Below are 19,404 nucleotides of genomic sequence, written 5' to 3' on the forward strand. Positions count from 1 at the left end.
CCGGTTCCCAGCAGGGGACACATGAGTGGCAACCACACATTGATGTTTCTTTCCCACTCTTTCTCCTTCCTGTCCCCTCTCTCTAAAAATAAATAAATAAAAAATATATTTTTAAAAGCCCTTTTTTGATCCATGATGGCCATGCCTTCTTTCCAAAGGCAGATTTCTTGCTTATAATGATGGGTTTCCTCCATCTGTCTCTCCTGGTGAGGCCAGCCTGGGCAGGGGCCGGCTGGGGACAGGGATTGGGTGTTTGTGAAGAGTCCCCAGGAAGCCCTCATGGGAACTCCCTCAGACTTGGTTCCAAAGGGGCCTCTTTGGCTGTGGGATACCCGGCAGGCTCAGAGGACAGGGGCAAGGCTCCTGAACCCCCCCACATACAGGCGTCCCTCAGTCTACCAATTTGATAAATGGACACACAAGGATGACCCCGGAGCGCAGGATCTCAGGATGAGTCAGCAGGATAGCAAGGCCAAGGGGGTGTGACAGGACTGTCTGCCAGAGGAGAGCACGTTAGTGCGGGTCTGGGTCTCGTCATGAAACATCACAGCGACTGTTGCTGTTTGCCCGTGATGAGTGGCCACCCTTCCCCCGACTCTTACCCACTTGGTCAGCACATTGGGCAGGGGTCTCTGCGGCTACCCCATGTTCTGACATAGATGTCCTCCCTTGGGTCCCTTGCCCTGGTCTTCAAGGGAAGTGGCCTGAGTGACTTCAGGGCAATTGCTGTCCCCAACCAGCCTCATGGGGCAGGTCAGCCTGGTTCCTGTGACCCTGCTCTTTGCCAGGCCCCATGTCTTCTGGGACAGGCTCCTAGACGGAATTTCCTTCCTTGTCACCTCTTGGGGGTTCCCCTTAGTTACTTGTTGTTCCTCCAAAGGAGGGACAGTCATCTGGGGGTTCTGTGTACCCAGTGGCCATGCCATCTCTGGCACAGAGTTGAGTTAGGGGTGGGGGGGCAGTGAGGGTCTGAGGATGTGGCTCCTTCCCTCACTCCCGACACCAGAGGACCCTTCCCTCCTCCTCTGACCGGTTCTGCAGATCTCCTGCTGGAGGCTCCCTTTTCTGACACCGCTCCCTGCAGGGTGCAGTCTCTCAGCTTTGAGCTTGAAAGGTCATGTGCGACGGTCTCATTCCGGCCCTCACAGCCACCCCAGGCAGTCCCCACAAGTCACATGACTTGGTGGGCATGTGTCCTGTTTCAATAGTTCTGCCAGGAAACAATGTCTGTGTTTTCTTAGTCATTTCTTCCCAGTTAAACTTCCTTCCTTATGTCTAGCCTCAGTCTGTCTCACTGCAGCAGGAGCCCATTTTGTCTCGTTCATCATCCAGTTGTGAGGCCCCATCTTTCTACCCTTAAGCTTTTGTCATGCTTTGTCATCAACAGGGTCCCACTTCTCTGGGGCCATAAGGTGCTTCTGTCTTCTCACAGGTGTTCTCTGCTCTTATTCCTGAGACCAGAGGACCCTAGGCTGTCTTCCTTTCTATCCCAGAGTCCCCAAAAGGCTTTGAGTTCCCCTCCCCTGGAGTTGGCTTAGGGTGTGCAGGAGAGCACAGCTGAATTTAAAAGTCCCTTGAGTGAAGTGGATTAGGGGCGCCTGCCCCCTGCTGGTGGTAGGTGCACTGCGCACCTCTGTATGTGGTGGCCCTTCCATCCCCTGTTGTTTCTCTGGCCGCCAAGCCCCACCTCCCAGGGCATGGTGTGTGCGCAGCTTTCCCAGAGGTGCCCGTGCCTGCTTTCTGGGCGTCCTGCTCATGCTGGGTTCCTCCCCGAGTCTTGCCCTTTGCACAATAGTGGGTGCCTCTGTTTTCTCTGAAGTGTTTTGAACCTGGGGCTAGGAGCCTTGAGACTCTGCAGGGATCCTGAGAGGCCCCATTGCTTCCAGTCAGCACTTACTCCAGGACGCCCTGATTGGAATTCCTGCACCTCCGAGGTCTCGGCAAACCCAGACTGCTATCCTGAGTCTTGGGACCCAGGGCGTCCACTTGGAACTCCAGGTTGGGCGTGAGACCACCTCACCACCTGACCTGAGCATTTCGATTCCATCAGTCACTGGATCAGTTTCTTTCCAACACGTGTGTTGGGTCTCAAACTCCGGCCCGTCTCTAGGGGGCCTAGCTAGTTCACCCACCAAGACCTCTCTTCCAGCCTGGGCTGCCAAAGAGGAGGGATGAGGCAGTAAATTCCAAGTCTTGTGAGCTGCAGGGGTAGAAGGGGACTTTGTTGGTATACGTCTGTACCAGGTGCTTCTGCTGCGGGTGGCTGACCGTGACTCCTTGTCTCCTTGCCAGGCGGAGACAGCAGCCAACCGTATCTGCAAGGTGCTGGCCGTCAACCAGGAGAACGAACAGCTCATGGAAGACTACGAGAAGCTGGCCAGTGATGTAGGTGCCCCTGGGGTCCCCTGGCCCCAGCAGGGACCTGTCACCCCAGCTTGTTCCCAAAGCAGAACTCAGCTTTCTGCACAGCTCTGCCCCTGCCTGTGGATGGATCAGCCATCCAGCAGAGTAGGACCCCGAGTTCTGGGACCCAAGTGCCTGGGTGTGATCACTACTCCGCCACTCCAGCTGGGGCACCTTGGCAAGTCACGTGACCTCTCAGGGCCTTGGTTACCTCCTCTGTACCTTGTGGGGGGTGGGGAATCATAGCACTTAACCCTGTAGGACTCCTGTGATTGTTCAGATGATTTAGTTCGGGAGACATGCCTGGTGCCTTGCAGGTGATGGATGTACTTCCTATCATCACTTCCACGCCTCCTTCATCACCTACTCAAGGAAAACAGTCCAGGCTCTTTCCTGCGGGTACCCCAGAAGGCAGCCACTTTTATGTGGGACCTCATTCTAGAATCCTAGAAGGTCAGGTGGAAGGACCTCAGGGAGCAACTGTTACCCCTCTCCATGGTATAGATGAGGAAATGGAGGCCTAGCCAGGTAGTAGACCTTGAACTAGAGCTCAGGTCTCTTGCTTCTAGTCGAGCCATCTTCCCACCAGGTCTGTGGTTATTCCCTTGGCCGAGTAGTAGGCTGTGGTGCTGGCTGTCAGTTAACATAGCTTATTGGCCATGTTTTGTGAGGCCCAGGTTCTCAGAGGGAACACCCTGGGGCCTAGCCTCGTTGCTTGGGAACAGCCTAGGGGGTAGCTGGGGAAGTATGCTGTCAGGAAAGACTCTTCCCAGCGCCTCCTGTGTGGGAAGGGACCTCAGAGGACAGGGAAGCCTGCCCCTGCCTCCCGGCAGCTTTGCACCCTGACCCCCTCACCCCACAGCTGCTGGAATGGATCCGCCGCACCATCCCGTGGCTGGAGAACCGGGCGCCCGAGAACACCATGCATGCCATGCAGCAGAAGCTGGAGGACTTCCGTGACTACCGGCGCCTGCACAAGCCGCCCAAGGTGCAGGAGAAGTGCCAGCTGGAGATCAACTTCAACACGCTGCAGACCAAGCTGCGCCTCAGCAACCGGCCCGCCTTCATGCCCTCCGAGGGCAGGATGGTCTCGGTGAGCCTCGGGGGCCAGCCCAGGGGCCCAGCCAGGTCGGCTTCTATCCCCAAGCCGCTCCAGTGCGGCGCCACAGTGGCCGACCTGCATACACACTGCAGAGTCATTTCTCCCTCCAGCTTACCCCCAGGCTCCAGCCCGCACTCAGCCAGGTGGGGCATCTTCTCTCTCCAGGGAGAGAACCCCCTTGCTCCTGACCGTTCTGGGCCACACTGGCCCTTCCAGGCCCCTGAACGTCCACCCCAGACTCGCCAGGACTGCCGGACTCACCAGGACTGCCAGTTTTCCCATCCCCAAACCTCAACTTTGCAAACCCAAAGCCGCTCGATGTACTGAACCAAAACAGGGCATAATTTGATAGTGATAAAGATAATCTTTACTTCCATGGACTCTTGCTTAAGCACTTAAAAAAAAATGCATATTACCTTAAACAAGTAACAGATTTTTGTGGTAGGATATTTCAAAGATACAAATAAGCAAAATACAGAGACTAGAAATTACTTATTACTAACTTAAAAAAATTAGGGGTGGGGGAGATTCTTTTAGTTTTCTAAATAAATACAATTTGTAAGGCAATCCTAAAACATGTTTTATTTAATAAACTGCTTTTAAGAAAAGCTAGCATTGCAACCAGTTCCCATGTCCTGTGACATACATGTCACTTTGTATGTTCCTCCCTCCTTCCCCTCTTCTCAGGACTGAGGGAGAAATTTTATAAGCCACAGATGTGCATGAAAGAAACTTTACAAACTCACCAGGTTAGAGCGTTTGTCCTTTAAAATGGACAATAATGAGAAGACCTGGGCATGTAAGGCAGGAAGGGGGGCAGGGGGACTCCTGGGCAAGACCTGCCATCGGCGTCAGAGGGAGGCAGTGCCCCAGGGAAGTCTGGGGGAGAGGGAAAAGGCCCCGACACCGTGGTGCGGTTGGGAAGATGGCGGTTCTTTTATGGGTTCCAGGCTCAGCCAGCAGCTTTTAAGTGACCAGAGCCACTGCCAGCCAGAGGGTGCTCTGTGCAGTTTAGGAAAAGTGCCGTCACCACCCCTCCTTGGGCAGATGCAGCCTGGCCCCCGGGCACATGGTGGGGACGGAGTTGGGGACTTGAGTGGCATGCGGGCCAGATCTTCAGCCCATTTCTGTGGAGCCCGGTGCCCTCATGGTGACCGTAGTGGGGGCCCTGTTGGTGGTTTGTGTTCAGCATGTCACTGTCCGCAGGCTCTTTGGCCAGCTCACCCAGGTCAGGGTGTTCGCAGACTCCAGGCTACTTCCCAGCAATCAAGAAATGTGGGAGCGTGGGAGGCTCCCATGCCTGCTTGCCTGGTTCAGTTTGTTGATTGCTCTGTTTCCCTGGCTGGCCGCTCAAGCCCTGTGATTGGTCAGAATCCTGGTGGAAGTCAATTTGGGGGTCACAGAGGATCTTGGGCTCTTTCCCCACAGGGCTGCACACCCAAAGCCCCCATAGCTGGGTCACTCATGTGGACGCAGGCCCCCATTCCCTGCCTGGGGCCCAGGAACCCAGGGAAATACCATGGAATTGGCTGGGTATGGCTGGATGTGGGGAAGAGGTTCCTCCTGGAAAGCGAGGAGCAGCTGTGGGGGCTCCACGGCCAGGTGGGACTGACCTTGCACTTTCTGCCCCTTCAGGACATCAGCAATGCCTGGGGCTGCCTGGAGCAGGCGGAGAAGGGCTACGAGGAATGGCTGCTGAACGAGATCCGGAGGCTGGAGCGGCTCGACCACCTGGCTGAGAAGTTCCGGCAGAAGGCGTCTATCCATGAGGCCTGGACAGACGGTAAGGCCCGCCCGGCCTCTTGGCCCCCCGAGGCTTCTGGCTTTCATGCTCCCCCAGCCCAGCTACCAGCCATGACTCCCTTCTCTTCCTTTTTGTCCGTTTTGTTTTCTCTTACTCACTCTTTGACATTAGGCAAGTTCAGTCAGCCTTCTGGTTGCCTCAGTGTTCTCATCTGTGAGGTGGGGATACTAGCAGGGACAGTCTGGCGGGGCTATGAGAATTAGGTGAATTGGGACACATGAAGCCCTGTGACGAGTTCCCTGGGTATTTTTCCGCCACTGCCTTCCCTCTTCCTGCTTCTGGCCTCCAGTGACAGAGAAGAGGGCCCTGCCTTAGGGTGTGTGCGCCTCCATTACTCCAACCTAGGGGCACTCGTGGGTACGTCTGGTGTCTGCTTATTGTCGGCTAAGATTAACTCCAAAGAGAGGAAGTCATACCTGAAATAGTCTTTTTCTCAGAACCTGGGCTGGGGGTGGAGAGAGGAGCAGGGCTCCTCACATCGTAGGGTCCTGCGACCGTGTCTGCTGGAGCCCCGGGTGAGACCCCACTGGCCCACGGAGCTCAATGCTCTGAGACTTCCCAGCTCCACTCTGTTAAGCCTCTCTCTCATACCTTAGGCTAGAGACAGCCTGAGGTGTGGGACGAGTAGAGACAGCCCCATGGCACTTGGTAGTGGCCTGGCTTGGTGTAGGGGGTAGGAGTACGCTGGACTCAGCCAAGGGGGTGGCTTTAGCCCCCTGTTGTAAGTACATATGCTAGGCTTTGTACACTGTGTGCATAGCAGTATATATCCCAGCGTGGATGGTACAGAGTAGAAGGTGGTGGCGGAGGTGGTCCTGACTCACCCACATACTCTGTCTTGTCCTCTCCGGGGCCAAGGGACAGCTCAGACAAGGTCCAGAGCAGGCACTGCCCTGTCAGCGTGCCAGCCTGCAATGCTGGGTGCCGGTGCGACCTGACAAAAGCAACCCGGCCGCGTGGATTCATTCATACTGAACGACGCACTGCCCACCACCCCAGGGTTCCACGTGTCTTAAGACCATCTAAAGAATTGATCCTAAACACGGGGATGGGGAACCTCATGTCTGGAGATGTGTGGGGTGAGGCCCTCCACAGTAGAGCGAGCAGAGGGGCCTGCCCGCCCACCGCAGGTGATTCAGCTACTCGACAGAAGGTTACGCAGCTGTGGCGGTCGCCCCTGTGAGGACTGGAGCCAGGGCAGACACCCGGATGATGTGCTGCTGACTATGTCCAAAAGCAGGGAACATAACTTACATGTACCCTGTGGTTTTACAACAACCCCCATGCAAGGAAAGACGGAAAGGATTAGATAAGTAGGCTCATCTGTGGATTTTTTGTATTGTATTGTTATTCTGGCTTAAAGGAAGAGTAGAGAGAAGGGAAGAAGAGCCACATTTTGGGGCACAGCCCTCGGCCTCGCAGGCCAGCCTGCGTTTACTGACAGGGCTGAGCATCCATGACGGGTGCAAACAGGGTGGGTGGTGAAGGCCGGTCCCTGTCCTGGGCTGGTTTCTTTACAAGGCAGCTGGGAACCTCCTCTAACGAGAGTCCTGGGAGGTCGTGTTGCCTCCCACTTTCCTCCTGGGAAACAGAAATCCAAGAAATCCAAGCCTGCCCGCACCCAAAGAGAGAGGACAGTGCGTTTGATGGTTGGAGAAGACTCAGGCCATTGAGTGAATGCAGAGGGCCCTGGGTGCGCTGACCGCACTGGGAGTGATTGAGGGGGTGGGGTCCCTGCAGGGCTGCCGGGGGCTGGCAATAGTAGCTGGAGTGACTGTAAAATGCGACACTCCTGACTGCTTGGCTTCTTTTTTCCTGGTCACATTACTGGGCACAGATGGTTTCCTGCTGTTTGCAGAGTGAACATTATGCCCCGTACGGTCCCCGTAGTCCTGCAGAGCCTTTGTCCGTAACCACTCCGATGCTGCTCCGCCTTGTATACTCCATGGAGAGCACGAACGGGCCTGGCCTGGCCCCCTAGTGGACGTTCCCGCGTCTCCCACTGCAGATGATTGATCAGTGTACAGCGGGCGTCTCTTTGGGGTGTGCCCGTGGAACTGGAGCGCCTGGGGCCCTGAGGGGTGGGTGGTCAGGTCAAGAAGGTGTCTACCCTCCCCCATGCCCTGGCTTCAGCTCAGCCTTGTACCCTCTTTCTGAACTCAGGCAAAGAGGTCATGCTGCGGCAGAAGGATTATGAGACAGCCACTCTCTCGGAGATCAAGGCCCTGCTCAAGAAACATGAAGCCTTTGAGAGCGACCTGGCTGCCCACCAGGACCGTGTGGAGCAGATCGCCGCCATTGCACAGGAGCTCAAGTAAGCGTGGCCTACAGATGGGCCACGTGGACCTGATGAGGGAGGGGGTGGGAACAGCCTGGCACCGGGTCAGGGAGATGGCCGATATGGGAGACTAAGAATGTCCCTGCAAGTGGGGAATGAGCCGGTGACCCTTCCTGCCACAGGCCTTTGGTCCTTCCCCGTAACCAGAGTGGGACCAGAGGGTGACCAAGGTGCTGAGCTCTCACTGCATCAGGGTTTCCTTGATGTTGTGCTTCAGCTCCAGACTGGCACTGCCTCCAGCTGAGGTTGGGGTGGGAGGCCTCAGGGAGGAGGACTGGCCTTCTTTGGTCTTCTCCCAGTGGTGTCCTAAAAGCCAAGGAGTCGGGAGGCTGGGAGGGGCTCCTGGAAGGTCATGATGAAGCAAGTACGCCTGGCCTCCCAACACCAGCAGTGCCTCCCAGCCTCAGGAAGCAGAGAGGCGGCCCAGAGGTAGCCTGGGTCACCTGACTCTTCCTTCCATCTCTTCCCTCCCAGTGAGCTGGACTATTACGACTCACCCAGTGTCAACGCCCGGTGCCAAAAGATCTGTGACCAGTGGGACAATCTAGGGGCCCTGACCCAGAAGCGAAGGGAAGCCCTGGAGGTGAGGGCCCCAAGGGAGATAGAGGCCTGCCTCCTGCCGCTCTGCGTGCCCCTTCCCGCTTTGTGACTCCCTTTGCTTTGGGCCGAATGGCCCCACTGGGCCCCTGGTCATGGTCTGAGCGTGGACAGCTCACACTGGCACCAGATGTGGGCTTTGCTCTGTGGGGGTGCTTCTTTTCTTGCCCTAACCATACCTCATCCCCCTGGTGTAGAGCGCTTAGCCCGACTCCAGTCTTTTGAGAACTTTCCTGTTCTACAAACTGGACTCTGGGGGCCAGGCCGGGTAATTCTAAAGTGGGGTGGCCTGTACACTTCTACGTACAAACCAGTGCCCCAGAGGCAGCCTGCTCTTCCTGCCCGAGTTAGTCTGGCCCTTCCGGACCTGGACCACTTAGGCCTGGTCGGGAGGCACTTGGGGGGGCAGCGAAAGATTCCGGATGTAACTCTGCTTAACATCTTCCCTCCCCCACCCCATTTGGCACTTCCAGCGGACAGAAAAACTGCTGGAAACCATTGACCAGCTGTACTTGGAGTACGCCAAGCGGGCGGCACCCTTCAACAACTGGATGGAGGGGGCCATGGAGGACCTGCAGGACACCTTCATTGTGCACACCATCGAGGAGATCCAGGTGTGGATGCCGCAGCCCCGCAGCTGCCTGTGGCCCGCACCCTGCCAGCCCCACTCCCGCGGGACTGCCCTGCAGAGAGAGGACCAAGGACAGCGTGCCAGGGATTCCCTAGATTTGAAACCGTCGCATTTCATTTATTTTGATTAGGGAACATATGCACAGGGCATAATGCCTAAAAGATCAAAAGGATTTGCAGCGAGTTCTGGGTCCTATCCCCTGTCCTCTGGCCCCAGTGTGCTCCTGTCCAGAGAAAAGCTATATGTCTACACAGCCTCTGCATATGCGAGCAAACACATTAACAGATTCTCCTCCCTTTTTTTACACAGAAAAGTAGCTTGTATAATATACTTTATTTTGAATCTTTTAAAAAAATATTTTATTTGTTGATTTTTAGAGAGAGGGAAAGTGAGGGAGAAAGAGAGGGACAGAAACATCAATGTGTGGTTGCCTCTTGCACGCCCCCTACTGGGGACCTGGCTCGTAACCCAGGCATGTGCCCTGACTGGGAATCGAACCCGCAACCCTTTGGTGTGCAGGCTGGCACTCGAGCCACTGAGCCACACCCGCCAAGGTGGGACCTTTACTTTTAATTTAATAGTTACCTTGGAACTTATTTCATATTAATGGATTGCTTTGTCATTCTTATATACAGCTGTAGAGCGTTAGATTGAAAGGGTTTTTGCAAAGTGCTGAGGAAGCCCGTACCCATGTTGAGGGAGGTCACCAGGGAGCAGGCCTTGGGCCACCCCTTGTCCCTGACCTGACTGTGGGGTGGTGAGTGCCCCTGGGGTTACTGCTGACTTCGCCAGCCCCAAGCATGAAGCCGTTGCTTTGATGGCTGTGCCTCCGCCTTCCCAGGCCAGCCCTGCCTCTTGGTTCTGAGCCCTGAGAAGCTTTGGTTGACACCTCCCAGCCTCTGGGGGCCCTTCTGCCCGTGTCCACTCTGGGATCTGCAGGGTGATCTCTGCTCTTCTTGCCCATGGGAGACAGCGGCCCCTCCAGTCATTGTCCTTGTCCTGAATGCCCATCTCTGTCCAGGGACTGACCACAGCCCACGAGCAGTTCAAGGCCACCCTCCCTGATGCCGACAAGGAGCGCCTCGCCATCCTGGGCATCCACAACGAGGTGTCCAAGATTGTCCAGACCTACCACGTCAACATGGCGGGCACCAACCCCTACACAACCATCACGCCTCAGGAGATCAATGGCAAATGGGACCACGTGAGTGCGAGGGCTGGACGGGCTCTGGCTGGGCCGGTGCAAGTTTCATAAAGGCAGGGATTTGTACCCCTTTTTTGGTTGGTTGATTGTTTTTAAATTGATTTCTTTTTTTTTGTTATTGTCGCATAGTCAAACTCTGTCAAGTTAACACATGACTGAATTTCTGCAGCCGTCAGTGTCTGAGCTCCTGTTATGTTACTGACTGGCCCCTCCCCTTCCTTTTCACCTGAGATATGGGGCAGAGAGATGGCCCATTCCTCAGTGGCCCATGGTTGTCCCTGTCCCAGGTGCGGCAGCTGGTGCCTCGGAGGGACCAGGCCCTGACGGAGGAGCACGCCCGCCAGCAGCACAATGAGAGGCTACGCAAGCAGTTCGGGGCGCAGGCCAACGTCATCGGGCCCTGGATCCAGACCAAGATGGAGGTGGGTCCCACGGGGCAGGCAGGAATGAGGCTCCCCCCACCCCCTTCCCAGCACCATCCAGGCCAGAAAGGCTCGTCTTGTCTCCTCCCAGGCGGGACCTGGGGCACACTGTCGGTCCTGAGCCCGTGACTGGTCTGGTGCCCTGCAAAGGGTGTGGAGCTCATGTAAGGAAGGCTGAAGGCTGATCCCGGTGTCAGGCTGGGGAGCGAAGACCACACAGGGACACCACTAAAGAGTCACACCAGCAGGTGCCACAGCAGGATCAGTGCCTGGGTGGCTGGCTTGGCTTTCCCTTAGGCTGGTCTGGCTGACTGGGTCTCTTTCTTCATTGTCACGGCTCCTAAGCCATGAGCACAGTCAAAGAAGATGATGTCCCCAGAGAGAGAACTGACCCTCGGACAAGCGTGGAACTTCCTATTGAATTGTGTGGGCCAGACAGTGGGGTGCTATGGGTCAAGGAAGGGATACTCCTCTTGGGTTATAGCATGGTGTCCCTCCGAGCTCCTTGAGGGCAGAGCCCTGAATGAGTTCATGTTTATGTCTTCCCTGCACCCGACCCCCACCCACTTAGCGCATTGTACATAGTAGGTTCTCAGGAAACATTTGCTGGTTGATTTGAGTGCACAGAGAGTGTTTGAGAAATGGGGTTTGTCTACACGGGTGAAAGACTGACAGACACAGGGTTAGACCTGGCTCACGGAGACGGGTGGTGTGGTGAGCTGGGGCGGCCCCTGGGCAGGTAAGCCGGGTGCACTGAGGCTGTTGAGGGCCTGGCTCAGTGGGCACTGCAAGGGTCCCTGAGATGAGCGATGGTCAGGAATAAGGCTTGGGAAAGGAGTTTGAATAGCAAGCCAAGGTTAGGTTAGCAGCTGACTTTGAATTCCATTCCTGAAACTGACAGGTAACTGAGAGATTGTGGGTGCGGGGGTGGTGATTAATTTAGTGATAGCAGTGCCCACCTCGGCGATGCTATTTCTGTACCCTGGAGCACTCTTGCTGAGTGTGTCTTGCTCCAGGCTTACTCATTACCCCTGATGGGCGGGCTCCCAGGTGTCAGAGTGGGGCCAGAGAATCGTCTGAGGGTTCGCCCAGTGACATGGGGGCCCCAGTCCCCACCCAGGGGCCTAGAAGTGGGTGATCTGACGAGGGCTTCCTTCCCGGCTGAGCAGGAGATCGGGAGGATCTCCATCGAGATGCACGGGACCCTGGAGGACCAGCTCAACCACTTGCGGCAGTACGAGAAAAGCATCGTCAACTACAAGCCCAAGATCGACCAGCTGGAGGGCGACCACCAGCTCATCCAGGAGGCCCTCATCTTCGACAACAAGCACACCAACTACACCATGGAGGTGGGCGTCTCGCTGTGCTCGTCTGGGGAGGAGGCCACAGAGCCCCGTCTGTCCCCCGCTCCTGGGCTGGGGCAGGAGGCCATCGTCTTCCCAGGGCACTGGCCACCGAAGGACCCACTCTCACCCTGGGAGCTCTGGGCCTTCCATCCCCAGTGCCTTCTGAATTTCCCAAGGAGCTTGTTAACAAACAGAGTTCTGGGCCCCGCCTCTGGAATCCACTAGGTCTGGGGTGGGGCTCAGGAATCCAATTTTTTAACACATGCACCCCCAGTGATTCTGATGCGGGTGGTCTCCAGGCACTGCCCTAGGCACCTGCACTCCAGCTGACCACTTGTTTTGACTGTGAAGGCGTGTGCGTGTGGTCCTGGGGTTGGATATTTAAAGAGTTACCCAGTTTTCTGTCCGTTAGTCTTTCCCACTACCAAATTTTCCTTCCTTTCTACCCCCACCCACACTGGTGATTCTGGTCTCTGCTGCCCCAGGCAGAGGCCACCACCCAGGCCGCCTTTCCCCCTTCATCCTCTGGGTCCTCTGTCCTGGTGTCTTACTCTAGTTCCCTTGTGTCTCCTGACACTGGATCCACACAGAAAGCCGGTTTGATTGCTTGGACCATTTTGATGGTCGGGGGAGGGAGTGGGCAGGGCAGCTGGCCCAGGCCTGGGGTCCCACTGCTAACAGGCTCCTCGCCCACATCCAGCACATACGCGTGGGCTGGGAGCAGCTCCTGACCACCATCGCCAGGACCATCAACGAGGTGGAGAACCAGATCCTGACCCGGGATGCCAAGGGCATCAGCCAAGAGCAGATGAACGAGTTCCGGGCCTCCTTTAACCACTTCGACCGGGTGAGAGACCCACCCCCTGTGCTCGCTTAGAGCTGCCCCCAGCCCCTGCCCCAGGGCCCTGGAGGGCACTGCCCTGGGTGTGGGCGGCCATGCTGGCTCCAGCTCCTGGGCAGGTGAGGAGAGGAGGGAGGAGCTGATCCCGCTGCCATCAGCCTGCCCTGACGCTGCATCGCATGATGCCAACCTTAGAAAGCCAGTCCTGGTGTCCCATGAGCCTCTCTGCTTTCCTGGAGAGAGCTCATGTTGTGGGTGGAGAAAAGACCCTAGACCCTGACCTTTGCTCTCCTACCAGGCATTGTCAGCCCTTGGGAGCAAGGTTACCATGGCCCCAAGTGAAGGCCTTCGGCCCCTGGCTGTGGGTGCTGGCCCTTGCCTCTGCCTCAGGACAGAGGGGTGGAGGCTCCCTCTTACCCCACCTCCACCCCAGCCTTTGGGGTACCAGGGACGTCAGAGCTCTCAGTCCCAGGCTCTTATGCAGCTCTGGGACAGGCTGGGTTCTACCTGGTGCCCCTCCCAGTGCCCTGGGGCTTCGGGTGACCACAGGGGGTCGCAGGGAGCATGGGGTTGGGTGCTGCCCACCGGTCTGCCTGCTTCACTGCCCTCTCAGCCCCTGGCTGGGTGAAGCCCTCCTGGGACCTGGGGTGGGGCACCCGGCTGGAGGTGGGCTGGGCACTTCTGGGGGCTTCTCACCCCCATGGCTCCTCGTGCTCCCTTCTGGCCTGCCTCCCGGAGCAGGGCTGTGTGTGCTGGGGACAGGGTGCCCTCGGGGCCTTGTCCGTGTGTCTAACCATGTGCACTTTTATTTCCCCTCCTCCCCCACCCTGCCCACCCTCCACCCTTTCCATGTGCATGCCTTTGTTTCTGTGTCCCCCCTCACACGCCACCCTCCCCCCGGGGCATGGCCCACCCCTCCCCTCACGGCCCCCACCTCCCTGGCACCGCATGGCTCGCTGCCTGACGCACGGCGGCCCCAGGACCACTCCGGCACGCTGGGTCCCGAGGAGTTCAAAGCCTGCCTCATCAGCTTGGGCTATGATATTGGCAACGATCCCCAGGTACTCGCCTCCTGCATGGAGCACACTCAGGGGTGGCCTCCGGGGCAAGAAATAACACGTGTTTCTCCTTTTTCTCTTCTCTGTCTGTCCGGATCTCCCTGTCCCCCTTTCCTGTGGGCCGTGGGGCTCGTCCTGTCCTGCTGCCCCCGCCTGGCCTGTGTCGGGCTCCTCCTCCCACTGCTCCGACCTCTGACTCCACTCTCGGTTGTCTTTCGTGGGAACCTGCTCGGTGCCCGCCCTCCTCTCCCCTCGCCATTCTCCATCCTGTGGACGGATTTTTGCATCTCCCTGCTCTGTCTTCCTCCTTCCCATGGACGTTTTCCTGGATGTGTATTTCCATCTGCTCCTCCTGTGTCCCTCTCCCCTTCCTGACCCGAAACCATGCGCCTCCTCCTCCCCTCCGGCCATCTGTGCCCTGTCTTCTCGGCCCCGGGCTGGCCCTTCCTCCTCCTCCTTGTGTCTTGGTGCCACCACCCCCACAGAAGAAGACAGGCATGATGGACACGGATGATTTCCGAGCCTGCCTTATCTCCATGGGTTACAACATGGTAATGTAAACCCCACTCTCGGTCCTGGCGAGGAGCGGCCAGCTGGCTGCAGAGGCCAAGTCCTACCTGTGGTGGTCTGGATGCCCTCAGGCTAGGGCCTGCCCTCCTCAGAGGGGGCTCAAGGTTCTGGTCCTTGGGGAAGACAGAGCCCTGAAGGCAGGGCCCAGCTGCAGAGCCTGTGTGTGCCCTGGAGGTCAGGCCGTCCCGCCCGAGCCTGTGCCGGTTCATCTTCTGGTACTTACTGTGGAGGTTGGCTTTCTCACACCCACCGTGGACGGCTGGGCTGACCCCAAGGCTAGCAAGAAGGACTGGTGGTTTGGACGTTCTGGGTTTGGGTTGGCATGCTTCATCTTGTACGAGGCTTGGAGAGTTCCACCATTTCCCTGGTGGGGGCTTCAACCGAGCCTGTGGCCCTCAGCCTTTGCCCCGGGCTCCTTCCCACCCTTCTCAGTTGCCTGGCCTCATGCAGGCCATCGGAGCTGGGCAGGGGCCCTGGCTGGGCAGCCAGGTGACTCCTGGGCCAGGGTGCAAAGTGCAGAGCAGCCCGTGGGCTGCCTAGGGACGAGAGCACGGGCTAGGGGCCACGAATGAACCAGGGAGTAAGTCCCACCTTCACCACCACCAGCTTGGGGCCCTGGGTGAGGCGAGGGGGCCCCTGCAGGAGTGTTGTAAGGCTTAAATGAAGGAATTTACATGAGCGCTGTGCATTTGTTTGGTACGTAGAAAGGACAGCACAGTGGGGAGAGTGCGGGCTGTGAAGCTGGACTGCCCACGTGAGACCTTGGGCAGGTCACTGAGCCTGTCTGGGCCTCAGGTGTCTCATCTGGAGACCTGATGGCAGTAAACACCCACCTGATGTGGCCGTGGGGAGGGTTCCATGAACTGAAGTATACATGGCACTTAGAATGGTGCCTGGTGTCTAATATACACTGTGTGGGTGTCAGCTGTTGCTGTTGTTGTTGTCGTCATCGTTATTATCAGCATTATGGGAATGTGCTCAGAGGCGGGGGGGGGGGGGGGGGGAGCCAGGCATTTGCNGAGGGCAGGGGGGAGCCAGGCATTTGCAGGGGATGGGAAGCCCTGAGTGGGACCTTCACTGTTGGGTGTTGGGTCCCTGTCATACCCTCGGCACAACCCAGGTGAGTCAGGGGCTGCTGCGCCCTCCTCTGTCACACCCAGGGCGCGGGTCTCTACGGAGAGTCCCAGCAGGCTGTGCTCTGAGGGTGACAGGCCTGGGGGTGGCTCTTCTCTCCAGGGAGAGGCAGAATTTGCCCGAATCATGAGCATTGTGGACCCCAACCGCCTGGGGGTAGTGANCAGTAAACACCCACCTGATGTGGCCATGGGGAGGGTTCCATGAACTGAAGTATACATGACACTTAGAATGGTGCCTGGTGTCTAATATACACTGTGTGGGTGTCAGCTGTTGCTGTTGTTGTCGTCATCGTTATTATCAGCATTATGGGAATGTGCTCGGAGGGCAGGGGGGAGCCAGGCATTTGCAGGGGATGGGAAGCCCTGAGTGGGACCTTCACTGTCGGGTGTTGGGTCCCTGTCATACCCTGGGCACAACCCAGGTGAGTCAGGGGCTGCTGCGCCCTCCTCTGTCACACCCAGGGCGCGGGTCTCTACGGAGAGTCCCAGCAGGCTGTGCTCTGAGGGTGACAGGCCTGGGGGTGGCTCTTCTCTCCAGGGAGAGGCAGAATTTGCCCGAATCATGAGCATTGTGGACCCCAACCGCCTGGGGGTAGTGACATTCCAGGCCTTCATCGACTTTATGTCCCGTGAGACAGCCGACACAGATACAGCAGACCAAGTCATGGCTTCCTTCAAGATCCTGGCTGGTGACAAGGTACGTTTGCCAGGGTGGCAGTGCCATGCTGGGGTGGCAGAATGGCAGGGAGGATCACGCAGGCCTCCCCTGCCCATTCTCCCCAGGGTCTCCTTGTGTGGCCATGTGTATGTAAGTATGCGGGATATACCAGCATGTGTCTTGAAGTGCAAGGAGCTGCTGGAATGCGGGCAGCACGGGGCACGGTGAGGTTCACAGCCGCCGCGCTTTGCGGCCATCCTGACCAGGCTCTCTCTCCACAGAACTACATCACGGTGGACGAGCTGCGCCGGGAGCTGCCACCGGACCAGGCCGAGTACTGCATCGCGCGGATGGCGCCCTACGCAGGCCCGGACGCCGTGCCTGGTGCTCTGGACTACATGTCCTTCTCCACTGCGCTCTACGGCGAGAGTGACCTCTAACCCGCCCCACGGCTCCAGCGCCGCCCCCCTGCCCCTGCAAGCCCCGCCCCGCTCCTCCGCTGCCCGCCCCGCCCCACAGCCCCTTGGGCTGGGACCCACGTGGCATCCAGCGCCCTGCCCGCCAAGTGACAGTTTACAAAGTTATTTTCTGCAAAAAAGAAAAAAATACGTTAAAAAAAGTTAAAAAACCAAAAAACCGCATATTTTATTATAGAAAAAGTATTTTTTTCTCCACCAGAGTTAAATGGAAAAGAGGAAAAATTAACTATTTGCACCAACATGTTTTGTTTTGTTGTGACATAGGAAAATAACCAAGCACAATGTTATATTCCATCCTTTTCATCGATTTTTTTCTATCTGTTCCATCTGCTGTATTCATTTCTCCCATCTCATGTTCATCTTGATGTGGGAAAGGGGGTGGGAGGTAGCGGGGAATCTTGTCAAAAGGCACATTGGTGCATGTGTGTTTGCTAGCTCACTTGTCCATGGAAATATTTTATGATATTAAAGAAAATCTTTTGAAATGGTTGTTTTTTAAGGAAGAGAATTTATGTGGCTTGTTTCATTTTTAAGTACAGGGGTGTGATTGGCCTCTTCATCAGCACACACTTTTTAAAAAAAATATTGCCTGTTAAAAACGGTCAGGACAGAATCGGAGGGTGGACAACTTCGATGTCGCTTGGTCCAGGGCCATGTCAGAGTGACAGGACTGCATTGGCAGCTCGTGGCTGGCTCCTTGCAGAGTGTGTGTGGGGAGAGGGGCGGGGGGGGCTCCAGGGTGGTGTGGGGCACCCATACATGCACATGCCCCTCATGTGTCTGTGGCCCTGGTGCATCCCATCTTCTTGGGTTTCAGGTTCTTTGTTTTCCACAATATCAAACTGCTCTGTGACGTCGGTATGCCCCGTTTCCTTTTTGTCACGGAGGACAAATTGAGTTGTCTCAGAAGGTCATCTCAGCCCTTGCTACAAGGTGCCCCACAGACAGCAGCGTCCAGAGTCACCTGGGAGCTTGTGGGAAATGCAGGTCTTGGGCTCCACCCCAGACCTTCTGAATCAGAATCTGCATTTTTAATAAAATCCCAGGGGTTCTGGGGGCACTGGCTCTGGCTTCTCCTGTGTTTCCTCCTCACCGTTCTCGTTCCCAAGGCTGTCAGTGGCCATGATAGTCACAGTGCTGCGGGCTGCGGGAATACAAGTTAGCAACTGAAGCCGTAGATCTGTGTTCCAGGTACGCCATCGGTGTCCAGGAGCGAAGTCAGTTCAGTGCCGCGGTGACAAGGAACTGGGTTCTGGGGAGGCTGCCAGGGTGTCCAGCGTGGGTGAGCTGCGGTCCCACTCTCGGGTGTTCACAACGACTTCACAGCGCTGTTGGGAAGTCGGTGGCATAACACACTGAGCTCCTAGAATATTAGTATACATAAGTATCAGCCTTAGTAAATTTTTAAAAGTATTTATTTATATTTAGAGAGGGAGAGAAAAACATTGATCGGTTGCCTCATGTATGCGCCCCAACCAGGGACGCAGCCCAGGCACGTGCCCTGACGACTGGGAATCGAACCGGCCACCTTTTGCTTTTCAGGATGATGCCGAAACAACTGAGCCACGTCAGTCAGGGCTGTGGTCAATCTCTTGTTTTTAAGTTTTAAGGGGTTCAGTTCAATCTCTTAAAACCCTTAACATGATCTGTCCCCTCATTGAAAAGGATGGAGATGAAATCAGAATACTGATCTGGGGCCAGCGATGACAGATGACAGTCTTTGGTGTGAGGCTCTCTTGTTGAGGAATTGGTGCAGGGAGTTTCTGGATACCCACGGCCCGGGGAAAGAGGGTCGGGACAAGGGGGCTGCATGGGGAGAGATGTTGGCATTGGCTTTGGAAGAACTCCTGTAGGTTTCACCTCTGGGAGGTAAGGTGCCCAGGAAATGCTCACGGTGGGTCTGCTGTGGCCGCTGCCCCTGGGGAACATCAGAGTGCAGGCCAGAGCCTGGTCTCGCATCAGAGTCGTTAGGACGAGGTCAGTACACAGGATGTTTATGTGCAAGTCCAAACCAGGGCACGGTGTTACAAGGGCTGAGGAGAGGGGGAAATTGTTCCCACCAGGAAGTCTCCTAAGCCTAGGGGTCAAGCACTTTCACGTGCCTCGATTTCGAGGTGTGATCGATCAGCCTCCTTCAGTGCTCATTTAAAAAGGTGTTGCCCTGGCTGGTGTGGCTCAGGGGACTGAGTGCCGGCCTATGAACCAAAGGGTCCCTGGTTCGATTCCCAGTAGGGCACATGCCTGGGTTGCGGGCTAGGTCCCCAGTGGGGGATGCTCAAGAAGCAACCCCACATTGATGTTTCCCTCTCTTTAGCCTTCTCCTCTCTAAAAATAAATAAAATATTTTTTTAAAAAAAGAAGAGTTACCAAGTTATTCTATTTACAACTATCAGAGAAATGCCCTTATTTGCATTTTCTCAGTGTTCAAGGGTGTTTATATATGTGCAAATGGCTAGCTATTTTAAATACAATTTTAACCTGTTAAAGAGGTGAAAACCTAAAAGTCTCAAGCTTTTAAGGTCATCATGCAATCTTGTTATGTTGATAATATATGTTTTCTGTAAAAATAAAAACACTCTTGTTTGTCCTAATCATTCAGACATGTAACAGATCAAATCCCCCAGTTAACCCAGTTTACAAACATCGTTACATTCCTTTAAATATTTTATTTTATTATTATTTTTTAAACTTTTTTTTACAGATTTTATTTATTTATCCTTAGAGGGGAAGGGAAGGAAGGGAAGGAGAGAAGGAGAGCAGGAGAGAAGGTGAGAAATATCAATGTGTGGTTGCCTCTCATGAGTCCCCACTGGGA

The 19,404-nt window shown here is 56.0% G+C and overlaps 1 protein-coding gene across 4 annotated transcripts in view; it reads left to right on the forward strand.

Moving 5' to 3' along the window:
* ACTN1 (actinin alpha 1) overlaps nt 1–17,097 on the forward strand; it is an 89,031-nt gene extending 71,934 nt beyond the window's left edge. The window contains exons 9-22 of one of the 4 annotated variants that reach the window (XM_037031135.1): nt 2,293–2,385; nt 3,266–3,496; nt 5,141–5,288; nt 7,473–7,623; nt 8,122–8,230; nt 8,718–8,858; nt 9,897–10,079; nt 10,367–10,501; nt 11,671–11,850; nt 12,548–12,694; nt 13,669–13,749; nt 15,553–15,606; nt 16,045–16,149; nt 16,392–17,097. In XM_037031135.1, coding sequence (XP_036887030.1) covers nt 2,293–2,385; nt 3,266–3,496; nt 5,141–5,288; nt 7,473–7,623; nt 8,122–8,230; nt 8,718–8,858; nt 9,897–10,079; nt 10,367–10,501; nt 11,671–11,850; nt 12,548–12,694; nt 13,669–13,749; nt 15,553–15,606; nt 16,045–16,149; nt 16,392–16,550 — 1,917 coding nt within the window. In that variant the 3' untranslated portion in view covers nt 16,551–17,097. Of the gene's footprint in view, nt 1–2,292; nt 2,386–3,265; nt 3,497–5,140; nt 5,289–7,472; nt 7,624–8,121; nt 8,231–8,717; nt 8,859–9,896; nt 10,080–10,366; nt 10,502–11,670; nt 11,851–12,547; nt 12,695–13,668; nt 13,750–14,231; nt 14,298–15,552; nt 15,607–15,990; nt 16,150–16,391 lie in introns of all 4 variants that reach the window. The other 3 variants (XM_037031136.1, XM_037031137.1, XM_037031138.1) reach the window with 3 other exon arrangements.
* The last annotated feature ends 2,307 nt before the right edge of the window (nt 17,098–19,404 follow it).

The sequence above is a fragment of the Sturnira hondurensis genome, unplaced genomic scaffold (assembly GCF_014824575.4).
Source record: "Sturnira hondurensis isolate 20B ecotype Veracruz unplaced genomic scaffold, ASM1482457v3 Scaffold0021143, whole genome shotgun sequence".
In the NCBI taxonomy this organism is placed as follows: domain Eukaryota; kingdom Metazoa; phylum Chordata; class Mammalia; order Chiroptera; family Phyllostomidae; genus Sturnira; species Sturnira hondurensis.